At 47.4% G+C, this 25,968-nt stretch overlaps 1 protein-coding gene across 2 annotated transcripts in view; it reads right to left on the bottom strand.

Moving 5' to 3' along the window:
* HSF1 (heat shock transcription factor 1) overlaps window positions 1-25,968 on the bottom strand; it is a 491,085-nt gene that overhangs the window by 125,863 nt on the left and 339,254 nt on the right. For both annotated transcript variants that reach the window (XM_078686503.1, XM_078686504.1), the window contains exon 6: window positions 4,773-4,834. In XM_078686503.1, the coding sequence (XP_078542629.1) occupies window positions 4,773-4,834 (62 nt within the window). The remainder of the gene's footprint in view (window positions 1-4,772; window positions 4,835-25,968) is intronic.

Genomic DNA, 25,968 nt, shown 5'->3' with positions numbered 1-25,968 from the left:
TCTCTCTCGATCTCTCTCTCTCTCTCGATCTCTCTCTCTCTCTCGATCTCTCTCTCTCTCTCGATCTCTCTCTCTCTCTCGATCTCTCTCTCGATCTCTCTCTCTCGAGGATCATACCCCGAAAGGAGCGTGAGACCAATATGGCTACTCCGGCCGATTTGGAGGTGTTGGAAGAGAACATCTGAGTTGGGAAGGCTCGGGATTTCAACCTATGATGATCCTTGGAGAGAAGGTGCGTCTCCTGTATGAGGCATATGTCCGCTCCGGATTGCTCAAGGTAGTTGAGGACTGCTCTACATTTAATTGGATTGTTCAACCCACTCATGTTAAGCGTGAGGACTTGTAGGGAGTCATGTGGCGGCTGGGCTGCTGTGTGTGCCGTGGCCTACGTGGATGAGCAGGTGTCTGTGGGATAATCGAAGGACGCAGGGATTGAAAAAGTGCAAACTGGTAACAGAAGGAGGTGGACGGGGGAACCCATAATTAAAAGAAACCCCCAAAAGAAACACAATCAAAGACAAGGTCTCAACTGTAACAGGTAAAAGGGAAACAGGGAAAAAATTAGAGTTCCACAAAGAGTATCCGCCGTCCCGGAATGTCCTGGAGGTCGTCATAGCGGGGTTCGTGATATGTGGTCACTCGGCATTCTGGCTGGTTCCTGCCAGGGCCTCCGTTGCAGAGGTTAGTGCATCTTGCTGTCCCTTCGCATTGTCAGACTTGTTTGGCTTCCGAAACAGTCGGCGTCGACCCTGGCTTTGCCACCCAGAGGGCTTAACTTCGGGTTCTGAACCGGTGCTCTGGCGGTCTTCTTCCTCAGTGGGAACGGCTAAACCCAAGAGTTGGCAAGAGTCAGTGAGCAAACGCAGTTGATGGAGCTTGTCGTTGAAACGGAATATGAGGCGGAATGGGTGAAACCATGAGTACTGGATTCCTTGTTGTCCAAGGTGTTCCGTCACAGGGCGGAAATGGCGACGGCGCTGTAGGGTGATCAAAGCTAGATCCTGGTTGAGGACCGGGGAGTGACCTTTGTAGGAAAGAGGATGGAGTGCTCTCGCTTTTGATAGAATGGCTTCCTTAGTCTTAAAGTCTTGTAGACCCACCAATATGTCTGCCGGGTGGCGTTGGACGCCCACTCGGTGTGCCCAGTCAAGAACAATCTCCGTGCTGTCAAGGTCCGCTAGTATGTGTCGGAACAAGCCCTCTGTGAAAGCGAAGGTCTTTCCTGTCGTCTGAAGCTTTCACCCCCCCGGATCCTGATGTTGTGCCTACGGGATCGTTTTCCAGGTCCTCGAGGTGTATTTGGGTATCCAGGTGCTGGTCTTGTAGGTGGATTATTTCCTGTTTGAGCATGGACATCTCTGTTGCAGTGGCGTCTCTCTTGTCTTCCAAAGTAGCCACCCGCTCTCCCACGTCATCGACATCTCTGCGGATCTCCTTTATTTCCGCGGTCAAATCTGCTTTCATCGTCTGCAGGTCAGATCTGAGGGTGTTAAAAAGCTACTCCAAGAAGGCCTTAGTAATGGGCTCGTCGCCAGGACCAGAGGGTGGTTGTGAGGAAGCCATCTTGGGTGGCGCAGTCAAGTTGGGAATGGAATGAGCACTACCAAAAATGTCCTTCAGGGGGTTCTGTTTCCTCGTCCTGGATGAGGACATACTCGTGCGAACTCCGTTGAGTGGCCATCCCCAGGGACACTTCTTCTAGCAGCGCCAGTCCCCCGCCTCTCCCCGGCCTCGAGGATCCGGTATGGGCCTCACACGTGGTTGGTTGTGAGTCTGTCTGCCCTCACGGGCGGATGCAGCTAAAGTCTCCCAATGCGGGGGTTCGTCGCCCCTCACGAGGTTGCTGTTGAGTGGGCTCCGCAGAGGTCAGCCCAATGCCGCGGGGTCCTGTCCCTCCTGCCTCCCGGCAGCGGAGCCAGTCCTAGGCCCCCATGCGAAGCCAGTCCAGGGTGCAGGTTGCCGTTGTGCGAGGGAGGCCTGTGGCTGTAGGCCTCGAAGCAGGGTGAGAAGGCCCGACCGCTCCGGGAAGTATGAGTGGATTACCACCTCACCGGGGTGGTACTATGCGTGGTCTCTGATGGGACCAGGCCGCCGGTCCAGACCGGCCTCTACTCTCATGCGGGGATAGGCAGTGGCTGTGAAAAGTCTCCGGTTCCACTGATGGGCCCGCAGTCGTCCCAAGTAGCCCAGGGTTAGCCACCTCCAATGACCATCAGCCTCCGTCGGAACCGCTCGGCACTATGGGTGAGTTCTCCGCCCCCTCTGGGTCCGGTGCCAAAAGCGGCCAGTCGCCCAACTCAGAATTGAGGCCGGGGCCGTATTGTGATCCAGGCGCTAAGGTATAGCACAGGAGGGCCCCCTCCTGGCGGAGCCACTGCTCCCCGTCCCAGGAGTCCACTCGCGGCGCTCACCTGAGCAGTGTAGCAGTCCGCCCGGCTGGGCTATGTATATGCTGGTCCCAGCGCCGAGCAACACTGCGGGCAGATGTAGGCTCTGTAGGCCTCCCAGGTCCCCTCACTGCAGTCTCCTGCCGGCTCTGCGATGTTACACCCCCGCCAGGATCGCAGGGCTGATCGCAGCCACCTCCTTGAGCACTTACTGTGCCGCCGGGTCAAGACCGCCGCCGCAAACTAGGTGGGGGGGGGGGGTCGGACACCGCCAGCCTCGGCAAGCGGGCCCCCCGGCTCTCGTGGCACCTCGGCATCGGCGAGGTGGTCACTCGTCCGGAAGCTCACTCCAGGAGGTCTCAGGATGGACGACCCTGCACCCAAGAGCGGTGAGCGGCGACCCGCGTGTCGTCCGTGATGTTCAGCAGAGGCCTCTGTAACAGTAGCCGGACTCGACGGCCCCTGGTGCGTGCCGCCCCTAAATCAAGGCTGCTGCTGCAACGTAGGGTGCTCGAGCTGGGCCACACTCGCCCGTCTCAGTCGCCAGCGTTTGATGTCAGCGGCTACCCACCGCGGGCACAGGAGAGCAGAAGTCACAAGGAGGCCTTCCTGGACTGTAGGCAGCTATCCAGGCGTCCTTAGAAGCTGTGAGACGCTTAGTTCGGCGGACGGCGAGGGGGAGCCCAGATAGTCGCGTCATACCTCGCCGCCATCTTGGCCACACCCCTGCTCAATTGTTTTAAATTGTTCCAAACATTTGTTAAACGAGGATTAGCTTTAAAAACCCAAATAAGAAGACTATCTGCAATTTCTTCTTTTTTATTTTTACAAAGTGGTCTTGTCAAAACTGTGACATTTTGTTTTAGATGCAAAAACAAACGTTAATCACACTGCTGCTCAGAAATCAAATGTCATGCGATACTTCGCTAACAGTGTTTTTCATTCTTGGACTTTTGTTATTTTATCAGAATCACCTTCTAAATCCCGGCACGCAAACTACTATTGACTAAAGGTTGGGACTGGATGACAGTGTGACTTGGAAAATATGGGAGCTTGTGTCACATAGTTTGTTAGTGTACGCTCTTTTGGTCTAAAACTAGGCAAGCTACCAAATTAATATGGAGAGCAAAGAAAGGCGGCGTGTCTTGCATGGCCCTACGAGGTAAGGCACAAATCAAGTTATCGGAAGACCCATTATCTCAGTCCCACAACAGAGGTTAAGTAAAAATCTGTGAATCCTTGTTAAAAAACAAACAACATTTTATCACTTGTGTTTCACTTTAGTAAATGATATCAGATTAATGCTTTGCTTCCAAGCATACAGAAGAATGAGGTAAATACATAAATGTGTTTGCCCGCAAGTATAGCGTCAAAGTTGTTTGCCCAGGATCTCCTACTGTAGCTTAGAGTGGAGGCTAGCTATTAAGCATAAGTTTTCTGGTTAGATAATGAAGATAAATCAAAATATCTTCCTGGGTCTTTATGTGTGAAGAAGCAGATTTAAGTTGTAAAGACGTTCTACACTTCAGATCCTGGTGTTTATTTGTTAGTCTCCCATGCATTGCAGAGTGTAAGTTATACAAACCTGGTTGGGGTTTGGGGGGAGGTGGGAGGGTTGGGAGGAGTTTTGGTGATTTAACGTATTTGCTTGGATATGTACAGAGATGCTTTTACACAGTAACTGTACTTTACTGGTTTCTACATATGTACGTTGTGGGTGATGCATATGTTAAAGGATATACGCTGTATGTTGATCTGTCGAAATTTCAATAAAAAGTTTAATTTAAAAAAAAGTTATACAAATGCAATTGAATTAAGCCATTTGAAGCAGCCCACTTAGCTCCTAAGTATGTTCAGGTCAAACACACAGTACCAGGGAGTCTGTAACGTTTCTGAAAGGACAAGCTGCACCACACATGTCACACAGCCACAGTATTGGTGAAGCATCTGTATTTATCTATGAGATTTGCATGAAGCTACATACATGAGGATGTTTATCAAGTGTCAAAAAGTTTTGAAGCAGCAAAGAACCACAGAATCAAGGCAGCACAAATGAAATGGCTTACATGAAGGACCCAAAAAGAGGGGTACAAGAAAAGAACAGAGAGGAAGAATAGTGAATATGTAAGGATGAATATGCAGCAAAGAAATGGAGTGCAAATATGTACTAAACCTCAACGGCTGCCAAAATGCTGAAACCAAAGGAGGCAGATTGGATGTGGGGAAGATCAAGCAAATAAACGGAAAGGACGCAAGCAGGATTGTCCTAACAGCACATTCAACTACTTTACATTTGAGGGTATTGTAATGCCTAAGATGCAGGTAGGAACTGTTGCCAACACCACACCCAGTAAAGAGGAGGAGTAGAGATGTGTCTGGACTTACATTTTTCTTTTCACTCCCAATATCCTATTGGACTGCACCAAAGAAATCAGGAACTGAATGAGCTGTGAACAAAATTAAAAATAGGTTTATCAGTGACATATCACAAACTGTGACCCTTGTCGTACTGCTTAAACAGAAGAGTTCATGCAAGAAGTAAATGACCAGGTCTCATGTTCATGCAGCTTGTTACAGCATGTGGCACAAAAAAGAAGGCATTGAACAGCTGCATAGTATTCACAGGCTAATTCCACAATCCAGACATTGATCTCAGACTAGGCTTTTGCAAACTTTGATTTGTGGATCTATTTATACTAGAAAATACAATCAAACAATGAAATTATAACTTGGGCTACTAATGCTAAGGAATTATAAACCCTGCTAAATTAGATTAACAAAATTAAGCTGTACCCATAAAAACAAAAAGTTGTGAAAATGAGTCTGAAGATATAATTAGAGTTATAAGTGGTGAATATAACAGACCAGTAATGAAATATATTGAATAGTAGATGCTTTAGACAGATGGTTGGTATTCATTGCATCTTTACTAAATTCCATGTGCACACAGATCTTTACTTTGTAAACATTAAAATCTGTGTCACAATGTTATTATGACAGCACTGTAAAACAAATTAAAATGCAAATGCAACCATAAATAGGACTGTGTGTTAGGGTAAGCTGAGGCATCCAAACAAAAAACACTTACCAAACACAAAAAAATTAAATCAGCAATTAAAATGTTGTGTCAGCAAAATATTACAAGATACAGAATATACTGCATCTGAATTCTAACAAAATGATTACTTGATGCCCCATGATCAAAGCCTAATGTTAGCAGCATGAGACAATTTAACCATCCGTCAAATGCCTTGGCATATTAACGCATTGGCAAATCATGAACAATACATGAAAGTCAATGGCAGGAGCAGGCAGTTCAGAAGTCTACTATTACCTCTCTGTATTACTTATTGCACTTTTTTGAAGAACTTTGAAGATATTGGACCAAGGGCTTAGGGTTTCTATTGAACCTCCGGCTTAGGGTTCGAGTTCTGATAGGGCTAGGATTCAGATTGGTACTCAGGGCTAGGGTTTCTGCTGGACCTAGGGCATAGGGTTTGAGTTCCGATAGGTTAATAGGGCCAGAGCTCCTACTGCTGCTAAGGTTTAGTGCTAGCATTCTGATTGGTTAGTTTTCCCATTGGTACTGTGTCACCTGATCTAGGGTTATTAAACTTAGAGCTTCTCAGCCCAGTGAGGCTAAGGGCAAAGAGGACACAGGCAGTTGCGTGTTTGGGTCGGGCCAGGCCTAGGGTCAGAGATGTTGCCCTTTTTTACACTTATCAGACACCACCTTAATCCATATACATCCTCAAACATAACACAGTCTTAGCAAATGCACATTGCTTATTTACAACAAACAAACTAACCCGATTTCAAAGCCTCAACAACCACTCCAAAACCTCAAAACCACATCTATACACCCATCTACCTGCATTGTGGAGAAGTGTGGCTCAATGGTTAGAGCGGCAGACCTTGATGCAGAGGTCTAGCCCGGGACCAGGGTTCAATTCCCCGCCTCGGCGGGTCTTGGGCTCAAAATTCCACGGACCTGATAATTCTCGCCTCGGTGCCTATTCCAATCATGGAGTCCCACTCTGCAACTCTGGACAATAGCTTGCTTAATCTCCACAACGGCCCCCACAACGCTAAGGATGCCTGGCCTCCACCTTGGGGGTGCCCAGGAGTGGACACCTCACAGGGAAAGCCAGGATGGGTTCCACAGCGGTATTCGTACAAGCGCCTTGAGACCCTTGCGGGTGAGTAGTGCGCTATACAAGTATCAATTTACATTTTTACATTGCCACACAATGGAACATTCACTCTCGCACAAACCACCACTCTGTCCTATACAACTATCACTTCAAATATACACTCCCTGTTCATACAAAACACCAGCTCTATCCTCCTACTTACTCCTAACACCCCAACACAACACGTATTCACCCACATCTCCTCCATTGCACAATGTAGAGCCTTAAACCATGACCCAAATACTCCACCATCACCTCCTGTAACCCATACAGCTTTTACTCTAAACATATGCAAACAAACTAAACTTATCATCTTCACAACTTCAAAGGACTACTTTTTTTCAGGAATAAAATCACCAAATACACACAAAGGAAACCACTCAAAATTGGCACCTTGCCTCAAAAACCCCAGCATACAAGAAAAAAACAACAGGTGGTACATCTTTCTCTGTCCTTCAGGAGACTAACCAAGAGCTCCCTCTTTACTCATACCCCATACACTCATACCTTAGTAAGAAGTTAATTCATTATTTAGTGGCGTATATGCATTACGGGCATCACTGTTTGCCATGACCCAAAAACAGCAGCAGAAAAATGTAACAGCAAGAAACAAACATTTCCCTTTCCTTTCCAAGAAACCCTGTTGGTTGCTTTAGATATACCCAATGTTAACAAGCATTTACAATGCAATGGTCTCGGCAATATTATAGGTATTGCTCATTATTTTTTTTATCTTTTTTGTATCCCTAAATAAATGGCATTGTCATTTCTATTAGCATTTGCTTTTTCTTTGCATATGTGATACCTATTGCATTAGGAGAGAGAGAGAGAGAGAGAGAGAGAGAGAGAGAGAGAGAGAGAGAGAGAGAGAGAGAGAGAGAGAGAGAGAGAGAGAGAGAGAGAGAGAGAGAGAGAGAGAGAGATATTGAAATAGAGAGAGAATGAGGTAGTGAGAAAGAGTGAGGTAGATAGAGAGTGAGGTAGTGAGATAGAGAGTGAGGTAGTGAAAGAGTGAGGTAGTGAGGTAGAGGGATGTTGTGAGGTAGTGAGATTTAAGCATAGAGTGATGTTGTGAGATAGAGAGAGGTAGTGAAAGAGAGTGAAAGTGAGTTAGTAAGAGTGAGGTAGTGAGATAGAGAGTGATTGAGGTAGTGAGTTAGAGAGAGAGAGAGAGAAGTTGTGAGCTAGAGAGTGAGGTAGTGAGAGAGTGAGGTAGTGATGTTTTGAGAGAGAGAAGTTGTGAGATAGTGAGGTAGTGAGATAGAGTGGAGTAGTGAGGTAGAGAGTTATGTAGTGAGAGAGAGGTAGATAGAGAGTGAGGTAGTGAGACAGAGTGAGGTAGTGAAAGAGTGAGGTAGTGAGGGAGAGGGATGTTCTGAGGTAGTGAGATAGAAACAGTGAGTGAGTTTGTGAGGTAGTGAGATAGAGAGAGAGTGAGGTAGTGAAAGAGAGAGTGAAAGTGACTTAGTGAGATAGAAAGAGAGAGAGTGAGGTAGTGAGATAGAGAGAGAGTGAGCTAGTGAGATAGAGAGATAGAGAGATAGAGAGAAAAGTTGTGAGGTAGTGTGTTTTAGAGTGATGTGGAATGCATGCTAACAATAAGCAACAAACAAACATGCTACAAATACCTCCCACCCCAAGACCGGCACTTACCTCTTATGCCGCTGATCAGCACACATAAGCTGTCAGGAGAAACAAGAACAATCTATCCCAGGCTCATTAGCGCTCGTTCCACTGCCCATCATGGACCTGGCATAAAAGGCAACAGTTTCCTGATACACCGCCAAACTCTCCAGGCACAAGAGAAACGAGAGCGGCGACCTCATCAGCGAAAGGGGGCGGGAAAAAGACACGGACAGCGGGAGGGGAGCACCCCTGGGAGTTGGAGGGCCCGCTTTGGCCTGACTTTATCGAGAAAGCCTGCTGTCACTTGGGAGCAGGCCTTGGGTTAGAGGGATCCCTCAGAGGCTGCAGCGCCTTTTGTAAAGTGATCTCCTCCAAACACATTCCCAAAACCCCAAACAGGAGGTGAGGAAGGACCAGGGCACCACAGCGAACAGGCAAGGCCCAAGCTAGTTAATGGGGCTTTAAGGGGAAACAGAGGCCCGGACTGGGATTTGAAGTGCTGAAATCCGGATCACAGTTCACCAAAACAACCACTCGACTCGACTTTTAACATGCTGTCAAAAGCAGAGAGGGGCAACACCCGATCAAAAATACCAGAGAGCTTCAAAGAGCAAGCACAAAATGGCATTCCAAAGACACCACAATTTTCTTCCATTTTATTATAAAATAAAAGGTTATTTTCCTTTGGGGATATCCAGGGCCCAGGTGGATGAGTTGGTGCGTTCTGGGCTTTTAACATCCTTTGAAGGTTATTCAATAATTAGTTACATATCTTCTCATTTAAAAAGCTTTTTTTCTCTTTATGAAATACTCCAATACTCACTAAAGCATTTTTTTGTTAAACCTTTCAATTGAAGCCTCTGTACATCTCTTCTTCCATTTCTTGGAATTTAGTGAACAATGTCATAATAATAAATATCGCATCTTGCAATTTTCAGGTTAGGTTTAGTGTGCTATAAATTGTTTTGGGATAGTCCGAATGTTCATATTAGGTTTCTTGCTTTTGCCACTTCATCATTTGAGGAATGAAGACAATAAGCGGGCATTTTGAACGGGTGACCCCAAACTACAAACAAGCATTTACAATGCAATGGTTTCGCCTTTGGAAAAGTTAGAGCTATTGGCATTGTAAATGACAATGACTTTTATTTGTGTTTTGGTTTTTAAAACGTAAATAAAAGGGATTTGTGGATTTCCTGTAATCGCATAACATTCTTATTTTTTTCCAATCTGGCTTTAGATCCAGGCACTCTACAGAATCCACAGTTCTAGAAGTCTCTAAATCCATAAAGTTTATTCAAAATAGTGGAAAAATGCAGTTTTGATTCTTCTGGATATGTTGAAAGCATTGGACACCATCTGTTACAATACCCTTCTTCAACATCCGACTGACATAGGTATTCGAGAGTGTGCCTGGACGTAGTTTCAATCCTTTCTAGACAACAGGACGCAGGTGATCATGTCGGGGCCTTTTAGAACAAAAGAAAAAATGAGCAAATATGGCGACCCTCAGGGCTCGTCCCTTAGCCCCACTCTATTCAATGTATATATGTCCCCCCGATAGTACTTATTAAATCCTTTGATATCTCCACTATGGCCTACGCTGATGGTACCCAATTGATTCTGGCCCTTGATAAGACCTTCTCCAGTTCCAAGTTAGATTTTTAAAAATTGCCTCTCCAAAGTAATCAAGTGGATGAATGTTAATTTTCTAAAGTGTAATGCGGAAACAAATGAAATTCTGTGTTTTGGAAATAACCAGTTTCCAGCCTCGGATTGGTGTCTGGACAACCTTGACAACTCCCCTCCGCCTACCAATTTAGGACGGAATCTGGGAGTTCAGTTTTACAATGAATTATCCTCCTGCGAACATGTCGGCACTGTCTCTGGGGGCTGTTCCTCTGTGATCAAGTCCCTCAGAAATTCGCTCTTTGAAGTCTACTTTAAATGGCCCTTTGAGTAACAATGGGGCACATTATCAACAACGGCGTTACAATAATCGCCGCTTTAGTGGCAGGAAACTGCAGATAAAGCGGCGATAATGGGCTTGCTAATATGCCCTTGAGAATTCCAATAGAAGCCCAGGTTCACACCAGAACATTCACAAGGGCGTATTTATCAAGCCCATTATCGCTTTAGCTGCAGTTTCCTGCCGCTAAAACAGCGATAATTTTAACGCCGTTTATTGATGTCCCCATGTTCTGAAGGCTTTGCAGATAACCACATGGTACAATGTACATAGAATGACTCTAAATGGGTCACACTTACTTGGTCATTGGTTGTTCTAAATGTCAGTCATCGATAAAGCCCCCCTTGGATATATGTTGCATTTGTTTGAGCAAACAGGGCAGGGCGGAGAAAAGAGTTAGGAAAAATAGGATTGGATATCCTTAGTTTACGTAGCACAGTGACAGCAGTGCCCTACAGACTATGGAGACATCAAAGGGCTCACTTTGGAAGAATTATATACATTGCATTTTTTTGCCAGATGGGAGACCAGAAGCCATTCACTGTAGACACTTACCACAGAAGGAAAGGACATGATAAAGTGGAGATTTATCAATGGAGAAGCAGGATTCATTTAATAACAGTGATGATCGGTGGTACCAGGGAAGGTCAGAAGCCACTGGGATGCCAACATTCTGCACCAGGGGTGGACACAGGACATTGACCCTTAGGAGGGATAGAAAGTACCAAAGGCCTTTATGAATAAAAGACCTCTGAAGACCAAAGCTGTCACACTCTCAATGCCATACTGTGCCATTCCAAGTCTATCTAACGTTTACAATCTGTGGTAGGGCAGGTCAGGCTGGGGTGTTACAAGAATATGACATGAAATTAAGTCAGTTTATGGGTCCATGGAAGGCGTGGGAACCATTTTCAGAGCACTGGGTGAAATCCGGAGCTACAAACACAAAATGTAAACAGTAAATCACAAATGTCGAGTAAAATAAGAAGAGCGTGGCACAACCACTATTCCTACTTGCATATTACGTCAGTTCTTGCTCAAAGTTTAGTAGCTTGTAGCAGAATGCTGGCCTGTATTAGTGCTCTGTTGTGAAGATGTCTCTCGCAGAACAGCGGCCTTGCCTATGTCAGCTGAACACCATAATGGAAGGAGAAAAGCTATATGTACTGTAGCAGGTGCAGTAGCACCAGGACCCAGGGGTTGGTGAGACCTTCTGCATCCCTACTATGAGTACATTTTATTACCCAGCTGGGGCCAGGAGGCCCATTCCTTGCTTGCATAAGGGCTGATGGCATTCGTGCACAAGGCACACTGGTCCCTGTGTTGTCTATCACGTATGATTGTCCAGGTGTATTTGTGCCATTGATGTTGACTAAGACTACAACTCCCAGATTGCACTGGGGTTGGAAGCATGTTGCTCTGGTGTCATAAAATGAAGTTGTAACACAAGTCCTTCTCGGAAAGTGGTATGGCCAGGAGTCGGAGCCCTTTCCGGGTGGCTGGAAAGGGCAGTGGTACATTTGCTGGTTGTCAAGGGGGTGGATGTTAATTACCCCCTCTTAAATTACGATTATTTTTAAAGGGGTCTGGTTTGCAAAGGGGGAAAGACTATGGCATCCCCCGATGTGTGCTCGTATTGTGAGTCACGACTTTAATCAAAGCTGACGCTGATAGACCCCAACCCACATGCCTGTCACAGGCCCCTCTGTGGGGGAAACATTATGCCCCTTTGCACATCATATAGGATTTGCATGATGCTTACTTGCTTGACTGCAGCATCTGAAAGTCACCCCAGCCCACCTGTCACCGATGAAGAGCGACCCCTGACAGCGCTCAGGTGGGATAAGAGGGTCTCTGAGGTCTAAGTCACTTCCACCCCTCCCCGGGGAGGCTGCTTTCAAGTGCTCCGAGGCCTGCATTGTCTCCGCGCGCAGCTAGTGTGAACATTATAGGTGATTTTATGTCCCACTAAGACTCAGAATCTGCCCCCGCTGGGTCCTTCTGGCCCCTTTACAGTGCTTAATTTGAGCCGGAGCTCTCTGTTGCTGATGCGTGCGGCCCTGCCCCCTCGGAGGCCCGGCCTGCGCGTCAGCTGGAGACGGCTCAGGCGGGGGCCACCCCCCAGGTCTGAGCTTTGATGCCAGGGAGTGCCTTTGTCGTCTCAATGAGGTGATTATGCGAGGCTCTCTTCAGAGCTGGCGATGCACCACAGGCCTCCTCCCCAAGGGGCCAGCTTATTGGATGGGCAATTTAAGGCAGCATTTGTGCCCGATTCTGGAGACGCCCATGCCATATGGTGCTGATGACAGTTACGGAAATGGGTTGAATATGGGAAGCCATGTTAATTAGGGCATCCGCCACGGGGTACCTAAAACTGATTTACATTCCTTAGGTGTACCTAGGTTATATCGTTTCAAAGTGATCACACGTGCACGAGGCACAAAGCGTAAATTATGTAATTACTTTTCAAGAATATTTTTTTTAAAACACCAGTTTATAGAACACTTGAACGGGATTTGCATATTCATTCCTACACCTCTAAAAAGTGCACGCCATGTAAAAATGAACTACTGGGACCTTACCACTAGCGCGTGACCTCACCTTTCTCGTTTGGGGATTGGAAGTCTCTGTGACCCCGCCGCCAGCCTCCCAATGCAAAATAAGTTAATGGGTCCATTTCAGGTCAAACGAGCAGTGGCAAATTTCCCTAAAAGTACACCGTACTCGTCATTTTTTCTAGGCATTCTTTTTTTAAGGTCGAACCACAGTATTCTAAAGCGATCAAGGGGTGCAGTGGCCATATAAATACAATATTTGCATCAGGAGAAACGTTGCTAGGGTGGCATGTGTGCCAATTGGCCGTGTATCGAATGGTATCTTCAGCGAGTCCCTGGTTTTTATCCAAAAAAGCACTTTGCATGCTGGTGTTTTGAACCAACACAAGCAGTGGTGAAAGCAAAACTACAAGTCCCAAAATGCAACACCTGTTCACTAAAAACGAGCAATAACTGAATGTGTTTCCTATGGCAAGGGCCAGTCGGCAGCTATGAGGTAGAGGTCTGTAAATGCAGAGCAGAAGGGAGCATGCCCAGAGATTAAAACTTGCAAACTATCCAACAAAGCGGCTATCAGAGGGAAGCTGGTGGCCAGAGTGGCCAGAGTCTACCAGTGGAGCAACAGACGCAACATGGTAGACTAGACGTGGAATAAATGCACATACCATATCACAGCATACCGCTTCACACCAACCACGCAACACATACCAAAGGGGGGTGCGCCCACAAATCTGCTCGGGGAATGAGTGACGCATCTCTGTTCCAATGGCTAGCCTCCATTTATGGAGCTAGCCAATGGGACAGAGAGGCGGAACGAAGCCCCATACTTGTTTACAAAAGTTTTACGCATGCGCAATACTGCTTGCGCAGTAAACGCCAGGCGAAACCTAAAAAAGGATTGCATCACGTTCTACTGTCAAAAATATATTTCTGCGAAGGCCCTATTTACACCACGACTGCAATACCAGACGTTCATGTCCCTGAGTTTTAGCTGTCCTAAGCGGTGCTGTTTTCTAGCACAGTATCCTTTTCACAAACAACCCCACTGACGAGTGCATGACCGCCATGCCATGACAAACAGATGCACACAACCATTAATGACAATCCAAACCCTAAACACAAACCTACAACTTGTGACTGAAAAAGGAAAATATTTACCTGCATCGAAATTGCATATTATAAATATGGCTGCGGATGAAGGGGGTGGCATTTTAAGATTATGGAAACTGCATTCCTATCACATTTGGTTTATGAGTGGACGATGTTTCGATTCCCAGCAGGGCAGCTCAGTGAGTTGAACGCATGCTGCTGGGCACCGAGATCGAATTCTGGAACGGCAGACTCCGGCTTCCATCTTTCTGAGGTCGCTACATGGAGCGCCAGATATTGGGTAAAGGTTGTCTGCTTGCCTCTCTTAATTACACCGCTTCGAAGGTGAAGACGTGCCTTCTGAAGCTCAAAGCAAAGAACTGCTACTTGCGATTAATACAGTGTAACCGCAAATATTGCTGGTCATACTGCCACCCATACAGTGCACACCCACCTTACTGCCAACCAAACACTCCACACCCATCTTACCGCCAACCATATACCACACACACACCCTACTGCCAATCATACACTGCACACCCACCTTACTGCCAGCCATACACTGCACACTCACCTTACCGCCAACCATACACTGCACACTCACCTTACTGCCAATCATACACTGCACACCCACCTTACTGCCAACCATAAACTGCGCACCCACCTTAATGCCAACCATACACTGCACACTCACCTTACTGCCAACCATACACTGCACACCCACCTTACTGCCAACCATACACTGCACACCCACCTTACTGCCAACCATACACTGCACAACTATATCTCACACTTCCTGGTGTGTCCCATAACAGATTTTGGCGGGGGGGCTGGCTAGGTTGTGAGGGGGTGGACGGGAGACAAACCCCTCCTGCAGCTGGCGCACATCTGGACCCAATCTTTGGAGCCCCCCCGCGGACAAGCAGAAGCAGAAAAAGGGGACCTTACAAGCAGAGAGGCACGAGCCGGAGCAGGCAGAGAGGTAAGAAGAGCGACAGGAGGAGCGGGAGCAGCCAGAAAGATAACGCGCGAGGGAGCAGGCTGAGAGGTAGGAAGAGGGAAGCCGGAGCAGGCAAGGAGCTACAGGAGCAGAGCAGGCAGTGGCAGAGGGACTCCACACTCCTAAGAGGAACAGCTGAAGGCGGAATACAACATCACCTGAACAACGAATGTCACTGTAAAGTGCATTCACCCTTGTTCAGTCTTGGCTGCTGCACAGCACACGAGAATCACGCTCCTGGCATCTACGGGTAACCAGTCCCTGGAATGGAAATATAATTAAAGGTGCAGGTGCTTACAACCCCATAGTGCCGTTTCCTACCGAGAAATGCTAGCACTGCCTGTTAAAAGTACAGCACTCCTGCTGAGTTGTGCTACTTACTCCCCCTTTAAGAAACCAAAGTGCAGCTACTCTGTACCCGGCATGTCCATATAAGACACTTGGAAACATGTTCCTAACCCCTCCCACTGCCCCCCTGCATAGGGGACAGATCGACCCCATCAGGCACAGTAGTTAACTGAAAGAACACAGCACCTATCAGTGGGAGGCAGCGACTCACAAACACCACCGAAATTAAACGAATACAACTCCACAGCCGAAAGGGTCATGGAGAGGTCACGGGCTACTGTTTACATCTAGCCGCCAAGCAGAGAAGTTGCACATGTTCTTCTACAGAGTATGTGTCAGAACAGCTCCCTACAGTACAGAGCATCTTATCAACAATAATACATGATACGATTCAGGGAAACGAGACTTGGTTAACCTCCTTGTAAATGCCACTGAAGAACGCAGGTCCCATATTCCTCCCCCCCTTCCCCCCCCCCAACCCCCCTTCTGCGCAGCCAAGCCTCCGCCCTCGTCTCAGCTCAGACCCCAAGGTCCGGGGTGGACTAAGGGATGAAGGCCATGATGAGAAAATGTGCACGCTAGGCTAGGTTTCAAGGAAAGTAATAAATACGGCTTTCTAAGATACAAGAGACCATATTATTAAAGCTACATCTCTTGCGTTTCGCTTTCTGATAACCAATTTGTATGCACTTAACAATCCATCTGGGGGGAGGAGCCTAGCTCGAGAGCGTAATGGCCGCCTTTTAGCTCGGCTCCGTCGGCCCTCCGGCCAACCTCGAATATCCTGCAATATATCCTGTACTGCGACGATACTTCACTACAGATTTTGGAATTTAACGACCCACTCTTACTCACCGTCTGGTACGGAGGCTCCTGCGTGCTGTGGGTCCGCAGCTGTGCCCTCGGTGGGATTGGGGCCTCCGGGCGCTCGAGACCGGGACCTCGCCTGTGGGACCCGACCGGCGGTGCTGATTCCCGGCCCCGGCCGCGAGAGTGAGCCACTGGTGGGAGCCGTTGTGTGTATGCCCCGGCGATCCTGAACCGGCCCCGATTTGTGGACCGTGCGGATGGAGGGGGACGAGATGTGTCGGGGGCTGACTGTGTGAAGGGGTCCCTTCGCCTTTGTTCTGTTCGGCAGCCCTGGACCCCGCGCCTGGCTCTCGCTTGTGGGGCCCGCCACTGTTCGGAGGGGGCCCCCCCCCCATTGAGCGCCGGCCCGTTCTGTGCCGGTGGGGCCGTTGTTGGGAGCCTCCGGAGGTCTGTAAAGTCCTACATTTGGGAGCTGTTTGGGGGCCCACGGAGGAGTGCGGGCGGCGAAACTCACAAAATGGCTACCAACAACGTGGGGGGTGATCCGCTCTGCACCGACGAACCTTGCTGGCCGGATTGCGCGGAGGCCTGGGCGTGTGCTCGAGCGCCCACGCTCGGAGATGTCCTGGACGCCTTGATGTCCTTGTGCCCTGTCTTGGCCCCCGGTGCTTCTACCGACTCCATGCGGCCCGCCGCCATTTTGGGTCGTCGCTCTTTTATACACCCCTATCGTCCTGATGCCTCCATTGCTTTGCCCCCTTCGGCTGCGCCAGGAGTTGCTGTCGCTGTTCTTCGGCCGCTTGATGGGCCGGTGGCTTTTGAACCTCCACTTTCTCACCGCCCGGACTTCGAGGACTTGCACACGACGCGGAGATCTGCTCCTTCCCGGACAATTGGGAACTATGGTGGACCGCTGTTTGCTCCCGCTTCGATGGATTCGAGCTTTTGTCCTGGTGGGGTACCTTTGCATTGTCGAACTGCGAAACTGGACTCCGGCTTGCTTTTGCTTGCCCTGTCGTTGCTGCTACAATTGACTTGCTTCATTGACTTTTTGTATTCCATTAGTATGGTGGCTCTCCCTACTCTACATCACTGCCGTAACCCTGGTCAACATTATGATTATTCTGTGCTGGGTGGTCCGCTCCATGTTATCCTTTATTGGGTTGGTTTCGTGATTAGGAAGGGCTGGGGGTAAGTTGCAAGACACTGATAGACTGCTGGTTTACCTGTCCGTTGCACTGATGCTTGTACTCTCAACATTGTTAAACGTTAAAATTTCCCCCCCTCCCCCCCCCCCCCCCCTTGCGGGTTTTTGCTGTATGTGAAGGTGTAGCATTGCTTTGATAATTATTCATTTGCTGGTCGGGGGAGGGTCGTAGCCGAGTGTGTTTGTTCATATCCTCTGGCTCCTCCCTCACATCTTATTTTTGTTTCATATTCCCTTTCCTCCTTCTTTTTGTCTCCTTATTCTACTTTCTTTACTATGTTTCGGGTTTCGGATTAGGGCGACAGGCACGCTGTTGGGAGGGTAGGCCGTAGCCTTCTGCAGGGGTGCGGGGTGGGACGGGTGGGCGGGGTCTTTCAGATGTTTCTTTTTTGGTTCTATGGCCCTCTTCTATCCCTTTATAGCGGTGCCGCTTCTGTCCTCGCTTCTCTGGCATGAGTGGGTTGAGGTCTGTCGCTATGCCACTTTTATCTGTTTCGATGCTCCGTCGCGACTGCCATACCCTTCTTCTCGCCAGCTCTCTACTTTCTTCTGTATTATTAGCCGCGGGATGCCTGGCCCGGGGTGGCGCCCATCTTGCATGATTGTGTTTCTCCTTTTATATTTCTTTATTTCTTTTTCCTTTCTCATTTTTTCGTATATTTTAGATCAGACGGGGGGTCGGGTGGTGTTCCTTTTGGGTAGGATTTAGCACTCTGTGCTTATGTTGTTTGCACTGTTTATTGGATTTTGTGTGTACGGCGTTGATATTAGTACACAGCCATTGAATGCTCGCATATCCTGTTTTCACTTCCCGATTATATTTCTTAGAGGGCCTGTATCCTCCTACATGGCTTGTTCCACGTAAAACTCGCTTTATTGTATGACACTGGATCCTTTCTTCCTGCTGTAAGAATGTGCCCTCTCACGTCCTGCTATATAGTGGTTAAGTTTGCAAATAAATCCTGCAGTGATATATTGACTGGGTGGGCACTGACTGGCGCGGAATGAAGTATAGTGTTTATGTATCCTGCCTACAATGTTCAACGCACAAATCCTAACTATTGCTGCTCCTTTAGTTGATACTATGTCGTATGGCTCGCCCTTTCGGTTGTCTGGTCTGAATGTATGACACCTCTTTAAATTTATAAAATGAAACCTACGTTATTCTTCTTATGTCTGCTGCTAATACACTGTAGCGCTCTTATTTTTAGCTTTTCCGCATAGTAAGACGACCTGGAATGTTGTTGATTGTCATAGCGGCCGGCCCGTAGTGGTTGTAGGCAGACGCTGTGTACTATGCATAAGATAAATAAAGGTTTTCAAAACAAAAAACAAAAAAACAAAAAAAACAATCCATCTGGATATACCCGATTTGGAAATGGGGTTGCCTTTGTGCTGTGGTGAAAAGGCAACAAACAGTTGCTTAGTTTTTCTGAAAAGTTTTGTCCTGTCTATATTGTGCAGGAGAGCTCTCTTAACGTCTAGGGTATGTAGAGCTCTTTCTGCCACTGAATCTGGATTTGGGAAGAACACTGGCAGTTCTATAGCTTGATTGATGTGAAACTGGGATACCACCTTCGGCATAAATTTAGGGTTTGTTCGTAGCACAACCCTATTTGCATGAATTTGTATGAATGGCTCCTGAATAGTTAGAGCTTGCAGCTCACTAACTCTTCTAAGGGATGTAATCGCTACTAGAAAAGCCACTTTCCACGTTAGGAATTGTATCTCACACGAGTGTAGAGGATCAAAAGGTGGTCCCATCAGTCTGGTTAGAACTACGTTCAGGTTCCAGACAGGCGAAGGTGGGTGTCTTGGAGGAATCACTCGTTTGAGTCCCTCCATGAAAGCTTTAATATCAGGTACTCTGAAGAGTGAAAGGTGTTGCCTGTTCTGAAGATAAGCTGCCACCGCAGCTAAATGTATACGTATGGAACTGTAAGCCAGATTGCATCTGTGCAAATGCAACAGGTAACCTATGATGTTTTAAGTAGATGCATCTAGCGGATTTATGTCATTATTGTTACAATAGATGACAAATCGTTTCCACTTCGCCACATAGCATGCTCTGGTTGTAGGTCTTCTTGCCTCTTTGATAATATTCATACAGTCAGGAGGCAAGTTCAGGTTATCAAACTCTAGGACTTCAAGAGCCAGATCGCAAGGTTCAACTGTTGCGGATCTGGGTGCTGAATGTCGCCATGGCTCTGCATTAAAAGACTGGGTGTTAATCTCAGCCTTTGATGAGGCGCCACGGAAAGTTCTAGGAACGTGGTGTACCATGGTTGCCTTGCCCACGTTGGAGCAACTAGGATGAGTGTCATTGAGTGTTGTCGCAGAATGCGTACCACTAGTGGTATGAGCGGGGCTGGGGGAAAAGCGTACTCAAACTTGCCTGACCAGTTCATCCATTTCGCATTGCCCTAAGACTGCGGATGTGGAAACCTGGCGGCAAAGCTTTGGCATTTTGCGTTTTCCCTTGTGGCGAACAGGTCTATCTCTGGGTGACCCCACTGCTGGAAGTACGGTTGCAGCACTGAGGGATGTATCTCCCACTCGTGCATCTGGTGGCTGTGTCTGCTGAGCAGATCCGCCATCTGGTTGTCCTTGCCTGGGAGGTGTTCCGCCATGAGGAAGATGTTTCTCTGAATGGCCCACTTCCACATGCTTTGAGCTAGATGTGACAACTGTGGAGAGTGTGTCCCTCCCTGCTTCTGTATGTAGTACATGGCTGTCATGTTGTCCGTCCGGATCAACACGACTTTGTTGTACAAATGTACCTTGAACGCCTTCATTGCCATGAAGATTGCCATCAGTTCTAGCAGGTTGATGTGCATCTTCTTTTGCTGTGTCGCCCATAGCCCCTGCACTGTGTAATGGAGGTCATGCGCTCCCCATCCCAGGAGAGATGCGTCCGTCGTCAGCACTATTTGTGGCACAGGCTCTTGGAACGGTCGACCCCTGCAAAGGTTTTGCAGAGAGTTGTATGCGCGACCGGTCACCAACACTAGGTCTTTTAATTGTCCTTGAGCCTGGTTCCACTGCTGTGCTAAGCACTCCTGAAGCAGACGCATGTGTAGTCTCGCGTGAGGGACTATGAAGATGCAGGAGGCCATCATGCCTATCAACTGCATAAACACCCGTGCCGGGAGAGAGTGTTGGGGTCTGAATCCCTGAATCAGTGATTGAATGCTGTTGATTCTTGCTGAGTTTTGGCTGTGCCTTCGCTGCCAGAGTGTCTATTGTCGCTCCCAGGTACTGTTGTACGTGTGCGGGTTGGAGATGAGACTTTGTGTAGTTTAATGAGAATCCGAGGCTGTGTAGGAAGTGAATAGTGCGGGACATGTGGTCGGCACATTGCTGGGCTGACTTTGCTTGGATAAGCCAGTCGTCCAGATAGGGGTAGACGTGAATATGGTTTCTCCGTAGGTGCGCCGCTACCGTCGCTAGGCACTTGGTAAACACCCTTGGGGCAGTTGTCACCCCGAAAGGCAGTACTTTGAACTGGTAGTGCTGATTTTGTATGGTAAACCTGAGATACTTCCTGTGTGCTGGATGTATTGGTATGTGGAAATACGCATCCTTTAGGTCTAGTGTTGCAAGGAAGTCTCCCTGACTGAGTAATGGTAGAACCTGCTGTAAAGTGAGCATGTGAAAGTGTTCTGACAAGATGTATTGGTTTAGGGGCCTGAGGTCCAGTATTGGCCTGAGAGACCCGTCCTTTTTGGGGATTAAGAAGTACAGCGAGTACACCCCTGCACCCTGTTGCTGTATAGGGACGAGTTCTATGGCCCTTTTTGCAGCATGCTGATGACTTCCTGCTGCAATAAGTCTATGTGCTCTGCGGACATAGGACGGTGTCTTGGAGGTATGTTGGGTGGAGTGGAGGTTAGCTTTAGACAATAGCCGTACTGAATAAATTGTCTCACCCCCCTGTCTGTGGTAATGCTCTCCCACACTGGCAGGAACTGTTGTAATCTGCCCCCGACTGGTGTTACATGGTCCGGGGGCAGTGACAAGGTGTCACTGTTTAGTATTGGCAGAGGATCTGGTGTTGTTATTCCCTCGTCCTCTGCCCTTGCTGCTGTTGCCACGGTATCCACCTCTATTGTTCTTATTATAGGTGGTTTGCGTGCTCCCTTTATTGTATGGAGTCTGCTGGGATGCCTGGCCTCTTGTAGCTCCTCTGTTACCGGAGCGACGAAAGGAGCCGCCTCTGAATTGTTGTGACTGCAAGGCACCCATAGATTTGGCTGTCTCTGTGTCTTTTTTAATCTTCTCTAAGATTGTGTCCACATCAGGACCAAATAAAAAAAATCAGGGTTCACAGGCTGATTTAATAATGTGGTTTGAATCTCAGGTTTGAACCCAGAGATGCGCAACCAAGCATGTCTCCTGAGCATGACACTTCTGTTGATGGCCCTGGCTGCGGTGTCTGCTGCGTCAAGCGCACATTTAATGGATGCGTTGGATATCAGTTTCCCTTCTTGTATCAGTGTTTCTGCTCCCTCTTTGTAGGCATCAGGCAAATGTTGTAGCAGTTGCTCTAGTGTGTCATAATGCGCCCTATCGTATCTGGCTAATAGGGCCTGTGTATTTGAAATTCTCCAGATATTAGCTGCTTGAGCAGCTACCCTTTTCCCAGATGCTTCTAATATTTTAGACTCCTTGTCTGGAGGAGGAGCATCACCAGTAGTTTGTGAGTTGGCACGCTTACGAGCATTTGATACCACCAAAGAGTCCAAAGGCAGCTGTCCCTTAATGTATGTAGGGTCCACAGGCGCCGGTCTGTATTTTCTTTCAATTCTGGGTTTAACAACCCTTGCTCTTGTGGTTTCTTTGAAAATGTCTCCTGCGTGTTTAAGAACACCTTTCAACATTGGAAATGTTTTAACTGATTCTCTGAAGTGGAGAAAGTGTCAAACAAGAAGTCCTCTTCAATTGGGTCAGCATGCATTTCCACATCATGATTCAGTGCTGCCCTTTCTATTAATGCGTTAAACGCAGCTGTATCTTCTGTTGGTGAAGTTTTGACAGGATAAGAAGGAGTATCAGGAATAGTCTGACTCACCCGGGTCAATAGGGTCTGCCCAGGCTTGAGTCTGGTCATCCTGATCCGTGTCCGCAGGGTAATCATATTGTTCATTATAGTCATACCCCATATCCTCAGTAGTGCGTGTGGGTGAGTATGCAGAAGTGTCTTGGCCATGGTGGCTTACAGTCTCAAAAAGGACAGGCGATGTAGAAGAATCCCTTTTCTTTTTGAGTGGAATTTTATATGATTCCAGAGGATTTTCCGACCTGATCTTCCTTTGATAAAGGGTAAGTCTGCCAGATTCGGAGTCGATATATAGCTTTGACCGATCATCATAGGAGGGCTCTTGGTATATAATGTCCTCTTCTAGAGGATGACTCCTTTTTCCCATTGACACAGTCTTGGGTGTCTCGATCACGGTTTTCGGATCGAGCGCCTTAGGGCGTGCAGTCGGGGGCAGTCTGAATTTTATCAGTGGCATAGAGTCTTTAGACAGACTGACCTTTTTCGGGGCCGGGGTCGATAGAGGTCCGACCGACTTTGCCCTTTCGTCATTATGCATTTGGCCCTGCGTTGACTTCGGTGCTTGTTGCGTCGGAGGCGCGCTCTTTTGCCTCGGTTCGACGTGCTCCTTGGAGGCGCCTTTGGGTTTCGGCTCGAGGGCTTTGACGAGCTGTAGCCTGTCGACTCGTTGCTTCGGATCGAGAACCCTCCGAGACTCGAGTCCCTTGTTTGTGTCGCTGTCTGTCGACCTCGTCGGTTCGACGTGCTTGACTTTTGTGATGGACTTTCGCGCACCGATCTTTGGCTCGACCCCCTTCATTTTTGACCTCGCAGGGTCCTCGACACTTTTTTTCTTCTTCGAATCCGATGTTGTAGTGTAGTTCCTATTATCCCAATAGGCTCTGCGCATTGGAATAATACCTTCAATAGTATAGGCCTAGACCAGACGTTAACTAGGTCTTCTATTGTCGATATTAGACTTAAAGTTTTGGGTTTGCCAGCTAGCTCAGAGTTCACTAGAAACTTTCTCGAATAAGCAAGGAGGAGTTGAACCTCCCTGGATAGACAAGAAGGGATTTAGTTTCTGACAACCATAGAACATGACAACTTTGCTCTCCCCTAATCAAGAGTGTATCTCTAGAGTCGTGTGAAAACAAAAGACGACTTATTTTACTCAGTCAGTACGTGCATTCTTAGTCTCACCAGATTGTAGAGAAAAGGAAGAGACGGGCGTGTTCAATAAAAGATGTTATTTATTGATCAGTCTCTTTTCTCATACAAGAGAAATGGATCGATATTATTGCAATACTTATGGTTAAGTAAAGTGCATACATTAAAAGCAGAAGTATAAAATAATACTGTAAAAACATTGATATGGTTTCTAAGCCATATGATGGGTTAAAATGGATAAAATAGATACATACACATATACATTTGACTAATCGTACTCAACTGGTGTTTCTAACTACGCCTACCCCAGATGTACCTGACCTAAGCCTAATACGTGGGCGGGAATAGAAAGTAGCAGTTTAAGTTAAGTTTGTTTTGCCAAGTGACTGACTAAAGAATTCTCTGCAAGGGGTTATTCAGTTCTGTACCTGGAATCTAGGATGAATGAGGGATGGTATCTCTCGTCTCTGGTCTCGATAATCCAGGCTGCCTGCGAGGGCTACCCGGAAGCGCCGGAGCTGGATTTCTCGGCAGGAGAAAGCAGCGTCTCGTTCTCAGCGCGTCAGGAAGGCGGGGCTGCGCCAGCGGGGTCTGCTCTGCTCTGGGCTTCGGCAAGTCTGGCTGCTCCGATCTCGTCACCACCGCGTGTGTTTGCATAGGGCAATATCGGTAATATTTATACCTTTAAGGTGCCGAGATTGACGTAAGCATGGACAAAGATACGTCAATAAGGATGTCATACGACCTGGTCGTTAGCACATTCTTTTGCTGAAGTTCTCGGTGAAATCAAAACAATGGCTGCAGGGTTTTTCCCAGGTTGTCATAGGTTTGATTTGTTTTGAGAACTCCGTATGCCTTATCAGGGGCTGGAGGAATATCGCTTGTCTAATTAGATGGCAAGCGTTATGACCTAATCAGATAACACGTTCCTGTGCCGTAGTGTGGCTTAATCAGATAACGGTTCCTGCATCATGGGGGTTTTCTGCCTCATGGGATGGCTGCTAGTTAACTTGTTAACCAGAATAGGGTCAGGAATAGGGGGATTGATACAGAACTGTCATATAGCTCCTGTATATCCTTATATCGTGTTAAGTTAGCATAGGTACATTTGAGGTTTAAACGCCATTTTTCTTTCTTGCAACTTCTGCACACGACACTTAATTGTTGACTTAGCTTTCAACCTAGTAGTTTGCCGTGGTGTATGTGAGAATAATATGTTATTGCTCTGATATCAGCTTTGCTTAATAAACTATGTCTGCACGAAGAGTGCTGAAGTTTCAGGAACAACACGATATGGAATTGTTATGAGGTCTGATCTCCACGCCTTCATAGTCATAACACAAGTGCAGCCTTTGCCAACTCTGGCTTCAGGCGGGATTGATATTGCTTTGCATGAGGCACATAAAAAACACTTGATGCGGTGCACATGCAGAGAGAGCTGGTGTATGCTGATGTGATTCCTTCATGCTAGGACACTAAGGTATGGGCCCGCCCTGAAACAACCCAAAGAGACCTTCTTAGCTAATAATATAATATATGTGTTAGGGAGGGTGAGATATAAGTGTTGTTAACTCTTATTCATTACAGTATGTTAACATGCTGTCACCATTCGCTTTTTATGTCTTAGTAACTATGCTGATAATTTTGCTACTGATAATAAGTATACTTGTATTATCTAAGATACTGCGCCTGAGAAGACGGCATTAGTAAATAAACATTTCAAATGCACATGTGTCTTCTTTACTCCATGTTCTGGTTTGTAATGATAATATAACGAAAGAGTGTTCATGAGTCCCACGTACCCTGAGGTACTGTAAGTTCATGTTCTGGTTTGTCTAAACATTGGGAGTTTGATATGTCCAATGAGACACTGTAGCTAGCTCGGTAAGGGGTGAGTTGGTTGCTAAGGTGAGTTTTGGGACACCCTAATTTGCCGAGGTTCCACTCCTCTGTGCACAGTTCTGTGTGAGAACAGAAACCCTGCGACATGGCGCCCAACGGTTTCGGTGGTCTTATATCATGACACTCGAGTAGTTTATCGTTCATACCTTAACCCCTTCACCTCCGTTTCCGGAAAGCGGGGTGTCGGTGAAACCTACCTATTTTTTGAGATAGGTATTATTCAAGCTTGATTCTTTCTGAAACGGTTTCTTTGAATTACTACCCAGTTGTGCTACAAAGTATTCTTTGTGTTTTCTTGTTCCCAGTGTTGTCATGGCGGCGGTGGCCATTGCGCAGCATAGTCGCGTGGCGGTGCGCAACCATCTTCAGACGTACCAAGTACCGGTGGATGGGATGGCTGTGATTTTCGTGGTGTGTGCAGATCCGGCGTTCCCTTACGAGTTGTTTTACTCTTGGGTTACGTTTCCGGCAGTGGACGCTAATTCTGGTTTGTTCCACTCCTACACCGCCTCGGCTGTCCCGGCTGAGTATACACCGTACAGGGCATTGGAAATACCTATTGATCATTGGCAGCATCGAGTTTGGTTTGATGGCGCCCTCCCCCACTCTTTGTCCGCTGCGAGGTTAGGTCCACTCTCAATTCCAGGTACAAATTGGCCTGCGTTGGGTGGCTT

This window comes from Lissotriton helveticus, chromosome 4_1 (assembly GCF_964261635.1).
Source record: "Lissotriton helveticus chromosome 4_1, aLisHel1.1, whole genome shotgun sequence".
NCBI classification, from domain to species: domain Eukaryota; kingdom Metazoa; phylum Chordata; class Amphibia; order Caudata; family Salamandridae; genus Lissotriton; species Lissotriton helveticus.
The sequence above is the reverse complement of the archived record's forward strand: the minus strand, read 5'-3'. Positions and strand labels throughout refer to the sequence as shown.